The sequence below is a fragment of the Aspergillus thermomutatus genome (assembly GCF_002237265.1).
Source record: "Aspergillus thermomutatus strain HMR AF 39 chromosome Unknown NODE_64, whole genome shotgun sequence".
NCBI lineage: Eukaryota > Fungi > Ascomycota > Eurotiomycetes > Eurotiales > Aspergillaceae > Aspergillus > Aspergillus thermomutatus.
The window spans coordinates 18280-36236 of NW_020798113.1; the positions used below are offsets into that span (position 1 = coordinate 18280).

At 50.1% G+C, this 17957-nt stretch overlaps 5 protein-coding genes across 5 annotated transcripts; 3 read left to right on the forward strand and 2 right to left on the reverse strand.

The window, feature by feature from the left end:
• Positions 1–91: 91 nt before the first annotated feature.
• Positions 92–2564, forward strand: CDV56_102822 (uncharacterized protein; the record flags this gene model as incomplete). The annotated part of the gene is made up of 2 exons (XM_026756441.1): positions 92–234; positions 293–2564. The coding sequence occupies 2 exons, from the start codon at positions 92–94 to the stop codon at positions 2562–2564; spliced, it is 2415 nt and encodes an 804-aa protein (XP_026615498.1).
• Positions 2565–2877: 313 nt separating this feature from the next.
• Positions 2878–4230, forward strand: CDV56_103145 (CCDC90 family protein; the record flags this gene model as incomplete). Its single annotated transcript, XM_026756764.1, has 1 exon — positions 2878–4230. One exon carries the CDS (start codon positions 2878–2880, stop codon positions 4228–4230), a length of 1353 nt encoding a protein of 450 aa, XP_026615499.1.
• Positions 4231–4712: 482 nt separating this feature from the next.
• CDV56_103350 (AP-1 complex accessory protein LAA1) lies at positions 4713–11161 on the reverse strand (the record flags this gene model as incomplete). Its single annotated transcript, XM_026756969.1, has 6 exons — positions 4713–6278; positions 6336–6637; positions 6685–6916; positions 6973–8250; positions 8303–8662; positions 8714–11161. The coding sequence occupies 6 exons, from the start codon at positions 11159–11161 to the stop codon at positions 4713–4715; spliced, it is 6186 nt and encodes a 2061-aa protein (XP_026615500.1).
• A 267-nt stretch (positions 11162–11428) lies between these two features.
• CDV56_104035 (post-initiation translation factor DPC29) lies at positions 11429–12322 on the forward strand (the record flags this gene model as incomplete). Its single annotated transcript, XM_026757654.1, has 3 exons — positions 11429–11440; positions 11498–11642; positions 11697–12322. 3 exons carry the CDS (start codon positions 11429–11431, stop codon positions 12320–12322), a joined length of 783 nt encoding a protein of 260 aa, XP_026615501.1.
• Positions 12323–12579: 257 nt separating this feature from the next.
• Positions 12580–17541, reverse strand: CDV56_104158 (uncharacterized protein; the record flags this gene model as incomplete). The annotated part of the gene is made up of 6 exons (XM_026757777.1): positions 12580–13680; positions 13734–14761; positions 14831–14893; positions 15631–15922; positions 16044–16460; positions 16516–17541. 6 exons carry the CDS (start codon positions 17539–17541, stop codon positions 12580–12582), a joined length of 3927 nt encoding a protein of 1308 aa, XP_026615502.1.
• Between the last annotated feature and the right edge of the window lie 416 nt (positions 17542–17957).

A 17957-nucleotide genomic window follows, 5' to 3' on the forward strand; every position in this document is an offset into this window, starting at 1 on the left:
TCATTGCTTGCGACACAGGTAAGCTCTCATCAGCCATTCTCTTTCCGTGTTGTTGGCATTTTCTCGTCCAGCATCCTGTGCGCCCGTCAATATGCCGTCGGACGGTCCGGATCCGCAAAGCCTCAAGTCATGGCAGGATGCCTTCCAGTATCCAATCCCCACCGTTCGCCGTGTGGAACAGGAGCTACGTCGGGATATCGCGAGCAACAAGGAGAGGCTCCGGGCTCTCGTGGGGTAAGTGTTCAGCGAGACAATTGGGTGGAATGATTGCTAATATTAAATTCGCACTCAGGACGAGGTATCGAGAGCTCGTTGGGACTGCCGAGACAATTGTCCTGATGAACCGCGAGATTCAGGAGGTGGATTCGACTTTGGCCGATATTGGACGAAGATGCAACCCACGATTGATCGAGAAGATGCATGCGCACATGAACCAAATAAAGGATGATGCTCAGGATAAGGGTAAGAAGCTTGCGCTCTCGACCTCTGTAGTTCAGGGAATTGATTCGAATACAGAAACAGAGAGACGAGCATTGGGGGCCCAGCTTTCACTTCTCCATCGCTGCACTCAGGCGATTGCATATCTTCTGCGAAAGCGCGGTTCTCCACTGCTGACGGCGAAACTTCTGGTTGTTTCTCGACTTCTTCACAAAACCCTTTCACAGCAGAAGACCATACCTCCATTTCTGGACAATTTGCGCAACCAGTTAGCGTCCCTTCGGCGGACACTTCTAAAGAGAGTCGACAAGCGACTCGCGTCCGCAAAGTCCACCGTTGACGATACAATTGAGTCGTTGGCCGCTTATTGCCTAGCGACGAGCTCCTCATCAGACGATGCTATTCGTCATTTTCACCACGTTCGCCTGGATGTTATTGGAAACCAGCTGGAACTTACTGAGGCATCAGGCGAGAATGTTCCGTCCGCTCTACAGCTCTACATCCAAACTCTGCAAATGTCGAAGACTCTGCTTTCTCGTCGATTGTCAGATGTGCTCAACAAGTTGAAAACAAGACCTATCTTGGCCGATCCAGACATCCTCAGCCTCGATGAACTGAGTGTTGACGTGTTGGGACGTTGGGTAGCTGCTGACGTCAAGAATTTCACTCCCTGGATCAAACTAAGCGAGCTGTCGAAACCAGAAGCCGAAAAGACAATCAAGCAGTGGTCAAGACAAGCGTTTGACACTTTCGTCAAAGGCTGCGGTCACACCTTGACAGACTGGCACAGTTTCTCTGAATTACTCGCTCTTCGTCGCAGGACATTGGAGTTATGGCTCAGCTCCTTGGGCTCAACACCTACTCATGCGCCCTTGACCGTCCTAGAAGGCATTCGATCTGTTTTCAATGAGCGGCTCAGCCAAATCTTATCAGGTCAGGCCAAGGAGCTGGAGCAATTCGGCCAAGGAGTCGCTTCTGTGATCACAAATTGGGACACCAAAGAACATGTCGAGACGCTTTCCCTCTGGGATGACGAGCTAGTTAACCTTGACTGCTCAGATGGTGCGACCGCTTTCAAACAAACGATCGCAGATAGATTGCTTGGCCGGGACGCAGACGTATCAGCTGTGTTAGCAAAGTACGTGACCTGGCTTGCGGCCATTGGGAAGTCCAAGGATTATATCAACGAAATGAAACGAGTGCGATGGACCGACATCCTCGAGGAAGGTGAAGAGGAGGATGCAGACATGAATATAACAGCCATATTAAACGATGACGATACTGCATTGCTGAAAGACGCGCTCCAGCAATCTGTTCGGGAGTCGCTCAACCACCTGCAGTCATCCTTCGCCGAGATTCTCAAAACCTTTGGATCTTCTAATCAACACAAGAAAGCCGCCTTTTTGCTAAAAATCATTAGACTGGTTCGGAAGGACCTCCCTGTTGACTTCATTTCCAGCGATTTCCTCTTTTCAAGGGAAATCGTACCTCAGCTGCAACAAATCCTTACCGCGCAGGTAGTCACACTTACAGACCCCTTGAATATATGGCCCAAACGCGCCTCCCCAACAACTACAATATTACCTGGTCGGAGCCTCTGGGAGGGTGACCCTGAACTTCCGGTTCAGCCTTCACCAGCAACTTTCAAGTTCCTACGCCGTCTTGTAGACACGATGGATGACTACGGCTTAGGGTTTTGGGACGTGTCTACTACTCAAGTGCTGAAAGGAGGATTGCGAAAAGAGCTTTGGGCCACCGCCGCCACTACTCTTAAGGCTTTGGAGTCAGTGTACAATCAAGAAGAAAGCACAGCGTCGAAAGAGGCTCAAACAGTCGAGAATGGAGATAATGGTAAAACCCAGCAGTCGGAAGCCGATGTTGCAATCGGAGCGCAGAACACCGACGATTACAAGCTTCAGCTCTGTTTCGATCTACTCTACTTGAGCAATGCTCTGGCGACCGCAGAGCCGACTCAGGACTCTTTCTCAGACGCTGTCCAAAGCCTCTGCAGCAGTCTGGACTCGAATCCGAAGACGGTCAAAATCCTCGAGCAAAGAGCTCATGATTATTGGAAACGAACGCATCTGTTGTTCGGGCTTCTGGCAGTGGGAATAGAGCAATCATGACCCACATTAGACCAAAGATTCTGTATATATCACCTTCCTATGCACATACCTAACCTAACTGTCTTCGCAAAAACTGAGTTCGATGCGTTCTGTAAAAACTGCCTTCACCAACTGGCAAACGCCCTATACTATCGTCATTCCGTGGCTTTCTTCACCGCCCACGTCACGCTTCCAGTTTCCGGCCGCCCGCAAACAACTTCGCCGCGGGAAAGCTGAATGCCCTCTTACCAACTTCCTACCTGTGTATGCAACCCACTACGGCTTCAATCCATGTTTTCTCGAATGATCTGGCGGTAACTCCAACCCTTCCATCATGGCTTCCCCACGGCTACCATTCCTGTATCCGCATTTGATGCGCGCAATTAGAACATGCGAACCGTCCACCTACCGCACAATTCGGCGTCCCTCACATAATCGTGCTTTTCACGCCAGTCGACCTCGCGCTCAGGAGGCATATCATCGGCGCTATGGGCCCGCTGCCGAGGCCAACCTGCCTCCTCCATCGAGACCCAAGGAAGAGTTTTCCAAAGAGCAAGCGTCAAAAACGCCAGCGGCGAAGGACGGCAACCACGAACCAGAGCAATCGCGGTCACAAGATGATACCAAGAGAAACGTTATGGACGCTTCGTATGAGAAGGATGGCGACCAAAGGACAGCGCAAGCTCGTGAGAGCCAGTCTCCAAATGACTCTCACACACAGGAGGAGTCCGAGCCCGACCTTGACGCCCCCGATATCCATGCAGCCTCCCCCGTTCCCACCGAACGTCCAAGCCAAGATCGGCACATACCTAATTCCCTCAACGATAACCCACTCGAAGGTGTTCTCCATATGCCATCTCCTTCGTCCCCCTTATCTCCTACAGAAAAATCTCCTTCCGATGGTAAACTGCCGCACTTGGTCCCTGCCCCGTATGTCCATCACTTCGATACCTACTCTCTCGTCCGCGACTTATCAAAAGGTGGCTTTACGGAAGCGCAATCCGTCACTATCATGAAGGCTATAAGAAATATTTTGCAAAACAACCTGGACATTGCCGAGCAAAGCCTGACTTCTAAATCCGATGTCGAGAACGAGACCTATCTGTTCAAAGCGGCTTGTTCGGAGCTCCAATCTTCCCTCCAGACAGCTCGAAATTCCGAAATGCAGAGGCAGCGTGCGTCCAGAACACAATTAGAACACGAGGCGGATATTCTCTCCCAGCGCCTGAATCAGGAGCTTGCGGGTTTGAAAGACGATATCAAGGGAATGTTCAACGACCACAAGATGACGACTCGAGAACAGCAACGAAGCATTGATACTTCGGTTCAGGAACTCAATTACAAAATTACTGTCTCGTTGAACAGCGACGGCAAAAGCGAAATTGAAGGTCTCCGGTGGATTCTGACCAGGAGGGCTGCCATGGCTGTTGCTACAAGTGCCTGTAGGTCGTCCTCTTTTGCTCCTCAGAAAGAACTCATCGTCGTCAGACCCGAGGCTAACCTACATTTAGTCATGATCATTATCTTCCTCAAGTACTACTCCGTGCGCAAAGCGCAGGAAGCCGCTGAGAAGAAGAAAGAGGCTCCCGCCAAGGAGACCGCCGAGAAGACAGTTGCTCGAGATGCCGCCGCCCCGTCTACGCTACCGGCTGTCCCAGAGATCATTGTCAGCGAGTCTCTAGGTTGATGGCAGTACAAGCGTTGCTCTACCACGCTCCGGTCCGTCGCTGGCTTATTGTTCTACTGATGTTGTGGTTCTTTCATTTATCCCTTCATACTAGACTTCACCTTCGCTGTACTTTTCTTTTTCTCTGTGCTTGACACCTGGTCATTGGCTCTTGCTCGGGCTCGTTTCCTACAGCACCCACTTCGATACCCTGGGGATATAATAGAGGCTTGCGCGGATAGACGGATACCGAGTCATTATTCATTTCATGTATTGATCATTGTAACTGTACTTATCTATCATTCTATATATAAACAAGACTCGTGGATGATTTGAGCCGAGCCCTCACCGTCATTTCAAAGTGATTGTCACATTTCATGTCATGAACTCATGTGCACCAGGGAAGACGTAAGTTGGTGGGACAGCAGAGATACAGGAGAGTCGAGGAGCTACGGCCAAGCAGTCGAAATCGTGGAGAAATCGATAAAGAGCCAGCCAGGTCATTAGAAATCGAATCTGAGCGCAATACTCGGCATACTTTGCGACGCCCCTGACTGCGCACCGCTTGTTTCACCTCTACTAGCGCCCGCTCCAGGATCCGAACTCCGAAGGATTTCTTCGAGAAGACTTTTTTGGTCTGCCTTCATCGAGGCTACAAGGGCTCGGAACGTGGCCTGATCCGCTCGAGCAAGCTCCAGTAGATGAGCGGCGGTTTCTCTGTATACCGGATAACTCTCACGTTTTGCGCGCGCGAGAAGTGCGGACATAACCAGGGAGAGTGCTGTGGGCAGTTCACTTGCGGCAAAGGTAGTGCTGGTGACGTAGGAAACTAGCGTGCGTGCAATGACTGTTCTTGAGTTCTCGGGATCGCTTGGAATCTCTCCTGTCTCAAGGGGACAACCGACTAAGAAGGCTATGAGACGAGGAAGGAGATACCTGGCAATGAGATCATCGGTTGGTGATCTTGGTGTAGGAGTAAGGAGGATTGAGCGGATACAGCCTGCAGCAACATTGGCAAGACCGACGTCCTGAAGACAGTCTAGGAGCTCGTTCAAGACACGAGGGATGGCGGGATCTTGAGGAGGCAGAATGTGGCCCCCGGTTGTTAGCAAGATAGTGATAGCAAGGAGTGTGTTTTTGGCGCATGGTAGGGATGACTCGGACTCCCGTCGCTGAGCGATCGTCAAAGTCGTAAGGAAGCGTGTGAGACATCCGCGCAGCTGGCGAGAGACGATGGTGAGATCCTGGGGTTCATCTGACGCGGAGGCCTTGGGGTGGCTGATGCCATGGATAAAGTGTTTGAACGTCGGAAGAGCCTGAGGCACTACTTCCGCTTGGCACAGTCCGGTCGCCAAAATGGTGGTAAAGATGTGCAAAATGCATGCATTAAGGTCGTTACGAATGATGGAGGGAAAGATGGAGGCAACTTTGACCAGGGATGAAAGGGCTAACCGAATAAGCGACAGGGAGTCATCCGACGTCACGTTAAATCGGGCCAGGGAAGTGGTCTCACGCAGGTTCGGTAGCAGCCCGGCCAGAACAAGGATGATACTTCGCGTGAGCTCGAAAAGCTGCTCGATATCATCGGAAAGATGGTCGCTGCGCGCATCTCCAGCCTTGGCTGACGGGTGGTCTAGTGAAAGGTTTCGCGCTATTTCGACAATCACGTTCTGGATGGGGGTTCCCTCGGTGAGGGCGAGGCGGTCAAAAGTGTCCATCGTCTCGGAGAAGATGGCATCCTGATAGATAGCATTTCCAGATATGATTGGTCTCAGAATTCTCTTGAGGGCTTGCAGGATATCCAAGCGCTGAGATGGCGTCGTCGACTGGTCAACCAGAGCTTCATATGCTAAGCCAAAAAGTACGAAGAAGAACGCGACAGGTTCGTCGCGGTAGTTGATATCATGTTTCTTGTCTGCCGCTTTGCCATTAGGCATGTTTGCTTTTTCTTCCCCTGGATCCTTGGGCTCTGTTGTCTTTCCGTCCAGGGCGTCGAAGACGAAATCGATATCCTTCTCGACTAGGCCAGCGATCGCGTCGACCAGGCTCAACCAGGTATCTTGGTAGAACTATGGTTTTTTAGGGTTAGGTTTGTCATAAGCAGGTCTGCTTTGGACAGGGCTTACCTTCATAAGAGTTTCCCGGTTCAACGCCGCGTACACCTCGTCCAGGTCGGTACTTTGTGGGCCAGTACCCAAGCTACCCGAGATGTCCGGTTCGAATCTTAGTCGAGCATATTCTTGGAGAGAAGAGAGCCACAGCGGGGTGAGCGTCGCGAGATAAGGTTGAACGACCTCGTTCAGGTAATCCTGGTCGATGCTTGCGATCTGTAGCCGTGCCCAAGCGGCAAACAGAGCCATCTTGACCATGACTTTAGCGTTGGAATTGAGACCTTTAAGATCTCCGAACTCCGTGGTGTCCGGGTTTTCTGGAGAAGTTTAGCATCTGTCAGAAACTCTTCAGCTGCGCACTTACTCGAGAAGTTTTCCAGCCCGAGAACCAGGACCTTCAAGATCCTGCCCATCCGTTCTACATTCGTCACAATACCGGTCGCGATAAAAGTCGCAGAAACATTAATAGCCTCCGATGCTAATTCTGGAGATGAATCAGCAGCAAAAGCCGGCGTGAGCGCCGATCCGATCTGGGCTTGGTATTGCTCGAGGAGAGACGCCTCTGCAAAGTCTGGATCAGGAGTTTTGCCAAACATCTGTAATGGGTCAGCCATGTCATCACCCTGTTGAAATGAGAATGAGAGCGAGTTACCTTGAGAACCTGGTCGATAATCTTTAGCCCCCAGACTCTCAGCTCTATGACATTTGCAGTGGACGCTGAGAATGCCATCCGGACAATATCTCCAACCTTGTGCTGGAGGGCAAGTTCAGCAGGGATTGTCTGATCAGGCAAAATTGCCTCCTGGACTGCTGCCATCAGCTGACTCAGACAACTCATCACGAAATTCCGTGTCTGCCATTTCAGCAACTCTTGACCGGCAACAGTTTCGTTTGCAATCTCCGACTGCCCTGCCCCAGCAATTGCAGATGCGAAACCTGCAACCTCGTCATCTGGCATATCGTTGACAGCCGTTTTAACAGCAGACGTCGGCGGGATATCCTCCACTTTCAGCCGGGTCTTGGTCAACGTATTCTGGCAACGCTGAATCCATTGCTCGGTCTCTGAGAGGGCGGTTTGCTGCAGCCAGTCCAGAATCATATTTTTCAGGATCAGGTTATCAGGCGTATTATCATATGCAAGCCAGATCTGCTCTTCGAGACTCGGCGTCGCTGCTGCAAGGACTGAAGGAGCATCTCGCTTCATGAGATTACTCAGTGCACGAATGGCCACATCCCTCATCAGAGGGTTGCCTGCGCATAACTCATTTTGGAGACGCTTCACAAACCCTGAAAAGTCCACAAATCCCGGTGCGTACAGTGACAGGTGATCTAAGCACTTGGAGCTCTCGGTCACCAGAGCCGGATTGTCCTCCAGTTGGAATTGCCGCAGAAGCGTCAGAATCAGGTTTCGTGTCTTTGTAATGTCTTGAAGATCAGGGCCAAGGACATTGATCAGTGAATCGACGCAACGGCTTATTACGACCGGGGTGAGGAAGGTCATTTCGATGTTGGATGTTGCCAAGCTTGCGGCTTCTTCATTGTGTGTATCGGCGTTGTATAGCTGAGCAAGCATCCCGAGCGCGCTGGAAACAAACGGTGAAAAGGTCAAGCCTGCGGAATTGGCAACTCTTTCCAGACCCCCAAGCGCCCAGAAATGGACGACAGGGTGGGGATCATTGCAAAGTGACATTAAGACGCCAACAATCGTCTTCAGGTGCAGACCAGCTGCCATACCACCTACCTGTGCGTGGATGCATCCCAAGGCTGCAGCACAACCTGCGCGTGCATTAGGCTCCCTGTTATCGACAATTGTATCGACCAACCAAGTGACCTGTGCAGTCATAAGTGTGTTTCCAGCACTGTCACAGAGTCGGCCAAGTGCTTCAGCACCAATTGTTCGGACAATTGGATCTGCGTCAATGACGAATTTCTGTGTTTGTCAGCTAGAGAATAGGTGGACGGAGGCCCTCAGCATCTCTCACCTGCAGAAGTTCCTGCAGTACTTTCTCAGTAACAGGATTGAGCCTGCCGGATGCTGAGCCACTGTCTTTGGCAGTGACCTTCAGCGCATGAAGTAATGCCACCGCAATATTAACGATCATCGCAGCCTTGCGGCCAGGATTGCGCTGAAGGCTCTGAGATGAGAGGAACGTTGCGATCTGTTCCATAGTACTTTCTTGTACCTTAGGGGCGTATAAGCGAATAGCAACAGCGAACAGTTCAATCGCAGCATTGATGACCCCGGTAGCATGCGGGTCCGCCAAAACACTGTCTCTTTCACTTCTCGAAGAGTATAAAAGAAGAGAATCATGCTCGCTAGCTTGACAGATAGGGAAAGTCAACTGCTATTGTTAGTCCGAATGCGCCTGTCTACTGGTGGACGAATCACTCACGGCGTCGTCGATATCTTGGTCTGCTGAATCGACAGCTGACCAAGCAGGACCATTGTCGTCCTCCTGTTTGCCTGAAAGGGTTGCTCGGATATATTGTCTGGCTAGTCCTGTGACACCAAAGCCAAAATTGTCGCAGAGATCCCAAAGAGTCTCAAACTGGGCGGTTGCGGCTGCTATCGAACTCTCTAGCGGAGCAGGTTGGGTGTATTCCGGGTCGGCGAAGGAAGAGATGGAAAGACTCAATAGAGTAGTCTGGGAGATGACATCCGCGTGGCTGAGAGGGTGGACATCAATTAGCTTAGAGAAGCACTGCAGAACTCGACGCCGGACCATTGTGGCCAGGTCATGCAATTGCAATGAAGGTTGGAGGCGCTGCGAAAGATCTGCGACAGACTTCTGTCGCGGAAGATCATCGAGAAATTCTATCGTATTCTGGAGCATAGAAGCAATTCTTCTCGCACCATCCGCTGTGATCAATTTGCTGTTGAACTCCATGAATACCAACAAGGAGCCCAAAGCACATTCCCGTACATGTGCAAGGAAACTCATCTCCAGATACCCACGCTGAGCAAAGTTTTCCTTGCCAAGATGCTTGGGTAGCGCATTTTTCCAAAGTAGCATCAACTGGGACAGATGAATTTTCACGAAACTTGGTCCAAGGGGCATCAGACCTCCGATCAAAATCCAAGCCACCTGAACCTGTGTACTCGCTGCCCGAAGCTCTGATTTGCCGCTCGTCTTCAGTAGATCGGTCGCCTGAGTGAAAACACGGGAGAAGACATCAACAGAGCCGTAGAGTGGCTGCAGCCGGGAAGTACTCAGCATAGCCGACAGTCCGTTGGCGTATCCAACACAGCGCCGCGGTGCCTGCCGGGGCGTAGAAAGCTGCCCAATTTCTCTGCTCAGACTGTTCAAGCAGATAGTCACACAAGATATGAGCTGAGGTGGACAAGCAAGAACAAAGTTCCTCAAGCAGTGTGCGGCGTGGATTTGAACGGTGTAGCTGGGATGAGGCAGGACTTGGAGCAATGCCTCGCGACAAGCTTCCGCCAGAGAGCCGAACGCAGAACCCAGGGACAATATCAAAGAAGACAATGCACTGAGAGCGCTAGCAAGTGTGTATTTGCTGGGTTCGCGGCGTTCCTGAAGGACCTGAGGATAGTCCTTAAGAATTTCGTTGATTAACCACTTCGCAGCGTTGAGCTGGCTATTCTCGCGCAGAGTTTCCCGTCCAACTGTCTCCTCCAGAATACCCTTAACAAATCTCCGTGTCATCAGGAGCCGGAACCGATTATATGTAACGGTTGGATGGTTCAGGAGTTCAAACAGGAGATGATTCGCAATCTGCCCGTAGCGCTCTTCGACAAACTTGTCGCCTAGGCTGCGCAGAACATATTTGTAACATACAGCAATACCGGCTCGTGCGCGATTGGACGTTGTGCTTTTCATATACTGAGTGGAAAGTTGGCGAAGAAGATCCGGCAGGAGGAAGTATAAACCGGGCTCTGCCTTTCTTGAGACCGAGGACTCGGAAACCTCAGCCTCGTCTTCGTCCTCTCCGGGTCTAGGCGCGGGTTTTTTGGACTGTCTCTTCATCTTCTTGGGCTTGGGAATGGTTGTAACTCGTGCATCTGCGGCGTGCAATTTCACCAAGGCTTGCGCCAGACAAGCCGCAGCAGCGTGTCTAACAGGCGCAACATTGCTGTCGATGACTTTCCAGATCACAGTCCTCAGATGATCAAAGTCATTAGCATTATCGAAGAAAGGTGTTGTCCTCACTAACTGCTCAAGACAGCGGCATGCGTGGACCTGGACAAACGTGGACTTGTCACTAGTTGCGGCATTGCGAGCCTGCTTCCAAATATCTCGCGCTGTTGCTTCGTCAACGGGAACTCCTGCACCCACGACAACCTTGCGCAAGATCGCAAAAGTCGATCCCCGAAGTCCTGTATGGTTGCTCGAAGGCTTCAGCAGTTTGAGCAAGCCCGATACCACGATTCCCGATTGCGCAAATACACTCTCTCCAGCGACCGCGAAGACCTCCCCCAAACAGTGAGCCGCGGCGAACTTCGTCTTGAGCTCTGCCTCATTTTTGCCTGCATTCAGTATACCAAGTAGATCGGTTACTGTTTCAAAGAGTATCCCCCGATCCCCTTTGCCAAGTATAGCGCCAAAAGATCGACCTAGGTTATTGCGGATGACACGAGTGATCGTTGGCGACGAGAGGGTCAAGATCTTAAATAGTTCCTTTTTTAAGAACTTCTGTTGGGACGATACGCTCGCCGAATCTAGGTCCGAGATATATTGTACCAAGTCCGAAGTGAAGGTGAGAAGGTAGAGGTCCTGCTGTTCGGAGGGGAGCGCATGGAGCTTGGTGATATCCAGCTCCGCACGAGGGGCCGCATTGTCGGAAGGAATAGTTGTTGTTGCGTTTTCAGAAGAAGACATTGAATCCGACTGGCTCAGTCTGGGCATCAGCCATTAACCATATATCAAATAACAACCAAAGAAGACAAAAGTTGAGAATTAGTATATGACTAAATCAGCCCTAGCTATGTTCCCAGTTGATCGCGTCGAGGTCCCCTTAATCGGGCAGTTGGCCCTATCAGACAGCGGAAGAATGTCGGTCCGACTCCGCATATATACTTACGCCGGTTCTTGAATGGCAATTTTATATGATTCTGCATCTGCAGAAAAAATACAGTCCGTTTCTCAATGGCATCTATAGTAAGTCAAAGATTTCTATTACAACAACATCGCCGGACTGGGCAATCGATATGCGAGATCTGTCGGAGTTTCTCCAGCGGCGCCCCGTTGTTCGCCGGTCACAATCGATGGTCACAGATCAAGCATGACAAGGCGAAGAATGACAAGGCAAAAAGCAAAGAGCGCCAAGCAATTGCAAAGGAAATTAGCAGTGCTACGCAGAGTGCGTGTTCGACACCGAGCTTGCCGACGGTCAACGCATGCTAACGTTTTGCAGTGTGGGGAGCTGATCCAAAGTTCAACCCCCGACTAACTCTTGCCCTCTCCAATGCAAAACGTGCCGGTATTCCGAAGACTGTGATTGAAGCAGCTATTGCCAGAGGTCAGGGAATAAGTGTAACCGGTGAGGCCCTGGAGTCGGTAACGATTGAAGCCATCTTACCCCATTCTGTTGCGGCGGTTATCGAGTGCCAGACCGATCAAAAAGCTCGCGTATTACAAGACCTCCGATATGCTATCAAGGATGCCGGCGGTACTGTTACTCCGACGACATATCTTTTCGAGAAGAAGGGCAGAATCACGTTTGAGAAGAAGGACGGCGTGAATACGGACGATTATTTAGACCAGGTCATCGAGGCGGGAGCGATTGATGTGGCAACGGATGACGAAGGCCGACTTGTGGTCTTCACAGAACCAACAGAAACGAAGAGCGTTGGCGAAACGCTCGCAAAAGTGATGGGACTCGCTATCGAGGAACTTGACATAATCTGGGATCCGACCAAGGACACTATGGTGGAGGTGAAGGATGAAGAGCAAGTTAAGGAAATTGAGGACATTCTGAGTACTCTTCGAGAGGATTCCAGCGTTCAGGATATTTATCTGAACACGTCTACGCAATTCTGATGACCATCAACACGGGACTGGTCAGGCGAACGAGTCCCACAAATACGCAGCTATGGATATAGAACCGATATAGAACCGACGATGCCGTCCTAATAGGAGATTACTGTATCATATATAGATCAAACACTGAATAGTCAATCTGCACCGCCGTGATGGGAAATGACCGCTTTAGGATATTATCAAAGCAAAATCCAACATAGAATATCTAAAGTTCAACTCAGGCTTCCAAGAGTTTTCAAAATTGGCCGATATCAACATCATTCCTTACGCAAAGCTTTCATCGTACTGCGCATCAAGTTCCCGATTCCGCGGCTTCCTGTGGCGTCTAACCAGTCAAGCATACGCACCCTGTACTCCTGCCAAGTCAACTTGACACCGCCGTCTTTCTCAAGTGCACTCAGTGCCTTCTGGGTCACGGGTTTTCTCAACCTGGGCTGGCTCTCGGCGATGTTGTTTTCTTCCTCTATTTCAGCGAAGCAACCGGCTGACATGTTGCACAGGGCTACATGGTAACTGAGAGAGAAAATGGAAGATAGGTTGAAGAAAAACGAAGCCTCGCGCTTCCTTTCTCGGGATGCCTCGTTCAAGTCCCGGGTGTATTGTGTGAGCGCACCCGTGGTAGCAGCTGGCAGGAGACATCCAAGTGCGTTTGGATCCTCGCCATTGAGCCCTCGATTTCGCCAAATCAGATTGCAGACGTCCATGACGTAGCCGTTGAATTGGCCCACCAATTCAGTTGGATACAGCGAATCTGTAGAGTTTGCTACTTGAAGGATTTCGGAAGTCAGAGATGTTTCGAAGGACATCTTGTAGCTGGCAAGCACGGAGCTAATGATGGAGATGCTTGAGAGAATCGGTGTGAAAACGAGGGTGTAGACTGTCGGGGCTAGAGGAATAGTAAGGCGGATCTTGCCATTAACGGACGCATAAGAAAATAGGTCGGCTAGAACGCAGTAGAACTCGAGGACAGATAAGGCGGCTGGTTTGAGGGGTTCCATATCGTCGTTATTGGACGGTTGCAATACCGAAAGACTCTCTAGGATTGACAATGCCAGCAGTTCCGCATGCGTGATTAGGCGAGCCAATGGTTTTGACTCTGCAGAGACTGAAGGTAACGTCCTCAGCTTCACACCCCATTGACGAATAAGTGAAGAGTAGAAGTCAAGAATGACTATCTTGGAGAATGGTCCGCTGCCCAGTAGGGCAGCCTCTAAGGGGGTCAGAAGATTGGCTCGTAAAGTGTCAAATTCCTGAATGGGGAGGTACTCAAGAAGACTGATAACCTCTTCTTTGTTGTCACGGCCGTTCCAAGATGAAATATACTGTCTTAGAAAAGAAAGGACTGACGCAGGAATGTCCTGTAACAAACTGCGAGTCAACAGATGTACATCCATTGGGCCAAGGGGCATACCTTTGTATAGCGCACATAATCCACGACGAGACTCAAGATGTAACCTAGAGATTCTGACGTGCCTAGTTCTTCGTCTCGAGCGTGCTCCAACCGTTCGTCAAAAAAGCTCTTCAGCCAATCATCTAACCGGAGCCTCGCAGACTCGGATTGAACCAGAAATAGATATTTCTGAGCTATGTTGTCTGCTATGGCGGATATCATTTGATTTGGAAGCTCAATGCGGTCGAGCTTTTCAACAAAGTGGTCGACGCTCCGCAGCTCTTCTAAAGAGGTACGGTTGGATGACACTCTCGATGTCTGGACAACAGGAACGATCACTTCCAATTTTCCTCTCTTCACTGCTCCGCGATGAACTACTTGAAAGCTTGATGGCTGGGCCGCTTGTACTTTCTCCAGATTTCTGTCTTGAAGAAGCCTTGCGTGACTAGTCCATTCGGGGTCGGGATGTTTGAAGACCAAGCCTCTCCGTCTCAAAGCCCCGAGGTCACTTACGATGATATCTGGATAATAATTCTTGAAGACGTTAAGCAGACTGATGAGTTCTCTTTCTTCCGCGCCGGCAGCATTGACCAGTTCCATGAGAGCCTGTATCCTAAAGGGCTTGACGTGCTTCCGCCTCGTGATCATTGAAAGCAAATGGCATAACGGCTTGCGGAGACTGATCATATCAAGGTGATTGAACAGCACTGCATAAAGCTTAGTGAGATGCGACCTGTCCTCGCAAAATTCGTAGACGAGGATGAGCCATCGCAGCAGGGAAGCCTGTGTAGCAGGACTCGGCTTGTTCTTGCTGGGACCGAGGCAACAGACGACCTGCGTGACCACCTTGGACGAGATCCTGTCTATCGGATACAGATTCTTTATCAAGGTAGTAATTGTTCCTTGATCAAGGTAATTATTTCGTGTCAAAATTTTGATCAATCGCTCAAGTGCAGATGGGCTGATGCCTCTTTCATAAGCGTCTGAAGCGATTGTTTTGGCCAGTTGACCAGCATCAGTGTATCGCTTCTTTGAGGGTACATAAGCAACTGCAATCGAGTATTAACAAGAAAACCTGCAACAATCCACTGAAGTGCTGTAGAAATAGGCAAACAGACCTGCGTCTAGATGCTCAAGTGCATCAGGCAGGCTACTCGGCCTGGGCTCTATGCCCGATGGGCCTGACGAGTTGTTAGCAAAGGCTGGTCATGAATTTGAGGGACCGGCTGTAACCTACTACTTTGTGGATCGGACGACATCAATTGTAGAATTTCCACATGAAGACTTGATTTAATTCAAATACTACCGCGTTCCCTTTCTCGCTCGGCGCTTGTTGGCAGGATCGCGCTGATTCACGTTTTGTTGGGTTTCTTCGCGTTCCGTCGATGTCCCTTCGCGCCAATGCGATATCATGCGAATGTCCCTTGTGCAGACACAAATCGTCTTCTTGCCAAGAAGGGCAGTGGATTTGGGAATCAAGATTGAATCACTTGCAGGTTAACGCAACAGTCTGTGACTTGTATCCTCAACTGTGCATGCCCATCTCATCGGTCGCGGGAAACTGCGAGCTTAAACCGAACGTGGCGATCAACCAAATGACAGTCTACTGCTCCCAATTTTAAGTAATGTTTCAACGGTTGTCCTTGAAGTCAAGAAACGAGAATTATGTCTTATTTACTTGACTTCATAGGTGGTCTGCGCTTCAGTTACACGGATTTTATGGTTATTGGGTCTGAAAGATTAAAAAATACGGTTGATGGAGGTTGAAACTCATGAATGTTGAGTTTTGCTGATGGCAAATTATATCTAAGCTGTTATCCAGGAGTTACCCAGGTATATAGCTCCCTCCTGCATCACACAAAAGAAAGACATTGCGAAGCAAGTCATTCTTACTTCCTCTTCCGGGTCGACTTCTCACCATTGTCCCTTCCAGAGGCTTCGGGCACCGCTTCCAACTTCTTCTCAGATTCAGCTGCTGCCGGCTCCTCTGCCTCCTCATCACTGTCGCCTCCTTGTCCAAATTCATTGACCCGCTTGTAATCGACCTTGTACTTATAGCTCTGGTAGAGCCAAATGAAGAAAATCACGTCATCTCGAAGAGTTGCAAGCCGGTGGAGCCATGGCATCTTGACAGTAAATGCGAACAGATCATCGATGAAGGTGTTGAGAAATTTGTATGTCAAGGCCTTGCCAGGCATATGAGCAACAGACTATTGACAATATTAGCTTTATTACAGAGGTATTGGATCAAGGAGCACCAGCCTTCAGGCGGTAGTTGATATAGAGACTGGGGACCATCATCAAAAAGCCATATGCGTAAACGCTGCCGACAAGCGTTTCGATGATGTAGGAGTACCACGACTTGTGTGTGTTGTAGATCAAGCTGTAAGCCGCATATGCACCGAGGAGAGGCACAGCGATGATATAGAGCCAGCGGAATGCAATTTCATCATACTCCTTGGTCTTCTTCTCAGTTTCCGAAAGCTTGTGCTTATCCTCGAATACCACAACGTATGGAAGGAAAGAGTAGAAAGACCCAGCTGGCGGTGAACGCAGACGCACATCCACTGTCTTAGTGATCTTCCACGCCTCCAGTAAGATACCGAAACCTTGACTGGCAAGAATCATCCAGGAAGTGTTTTCACTATTATCCACCAAGTAGAGGAAGATAATCGTTTGCATGAACACGTTAGCCAAAATAGTGCGGACTGAAGTTCCAACAACATCCTTCTTCTTGCGCCAGTGAGACTAGAGTAGAGCCATTAGATTGATTGCATACTGTGGTCCAGTGAAGGGGACCTACAATGTCGTTCTTGAATGCCAAAGTTTCAAAGATCATGTGCAGAATCGTAACCACACCAGTTGTACCAAGCAACCAAATGTTCGTGTCAAGGAGGACTTCCTTGACCATCTCAAACTCGGAGCCATCGCCGCCCCCAGGCACGGAGCCTCCAAATGCGGCTTGCCGGGCGTTTGCCTTTGCATTCTCGTCAACACTTGCCATCATGCTAAACTTCCAGTTGGACAGATTGTTCAGAGTGATCCGCAAAGGCATCGTCTTCACGGTAGAGTTGAGCTCGGTCATATGGCTTCGGAGTTGCCAGAAAGTATTCAAGAACACAATAGGGTAGTACCACCCATTCTGACCAGAGGCGTCTCTTGCGCCCGTCGCCTCGAGTTGCATGTGATGACGCATAGCAGGGTGTACTTGGCGGTATTTCTGAACTCCGGAATCAGGAATCAGCGATACCGTGAAGTTGGGGTGGTAGTAGGAGGCAATAGAGACATCCGGGATGCTGTTGTCTTCTTCCTCCTCCTCGACATTGTCCGAGCTGGCAAGCAGGTTCTTGAGCTTCTTGACCCTTTTTTTGGGAAGATACTGGTTCAGCGGGCGGAAGAAGTGCACAGCACTATCTGTGCTATAGTCCTTAGCCGTTGGATCGAGTTGGTGTCCAGTGAGCGCAACATAGAAATGCGCCCAAAGCGTCCCATTTTGCTGGACTTCCTTGGGAATCTGAATGGTAGTCTCGATTTCCCTGGTGTCACTGTAATTCCCGATCGTGAAGTTCTTTTCACTTAATACAAGAGAATCCGATGGGAGCGAGCTGAGAGCAGGAAGGACAATGGACGGCGAGACGTAGATGCTGATATCGATGGCGCTGTTTGGGGGCCAAACTGGAGCAACGGTATCGGGGATAGGACTGTAGTTGGTGATCTCGCTGCGAGGCGGACGAGCTTCGAAGGAAGTCAATTCGCCAGGCTTCGCTCCGGATCCAGCATTCTCTGACTTGTTTCCGAAAAATTGACTGATGAGAAACTGCACCAGCATAAAAATAGCGAGACCCTGAAGAGCACCCTTCAGGCCGGACTAAAAGGACACGAGTGCAAGTTAGCTTATTTAAATCCTCCGGACACTGGTACAACTGAATACGCACGCCGCCAGACTCCTGCTCTTCCCTGCGCTGTCTCTGTTCTGGCATCGTGCTCTGCTGACTAGAGATCGACGATGAGGAAAGAGAGTAACAGACAAAAAGGAGGGAGGGGAAAGGAAAGGTAGAGCCGTACACGGACAGCCGATGGTCGAGAACCGAGCTCGGTCCACTTTGGCGGGCCTTAGGCCAGTAGTAGCGTTCGTGCTTGGCGGAGTCGATGATCGATGATGTCGGCTCCGAACTTCTAAATCTATCGCTTCTACTGAGGTAGATTTCACGCCAATCTACACTTGCAGCACTCTTATTTAATCGC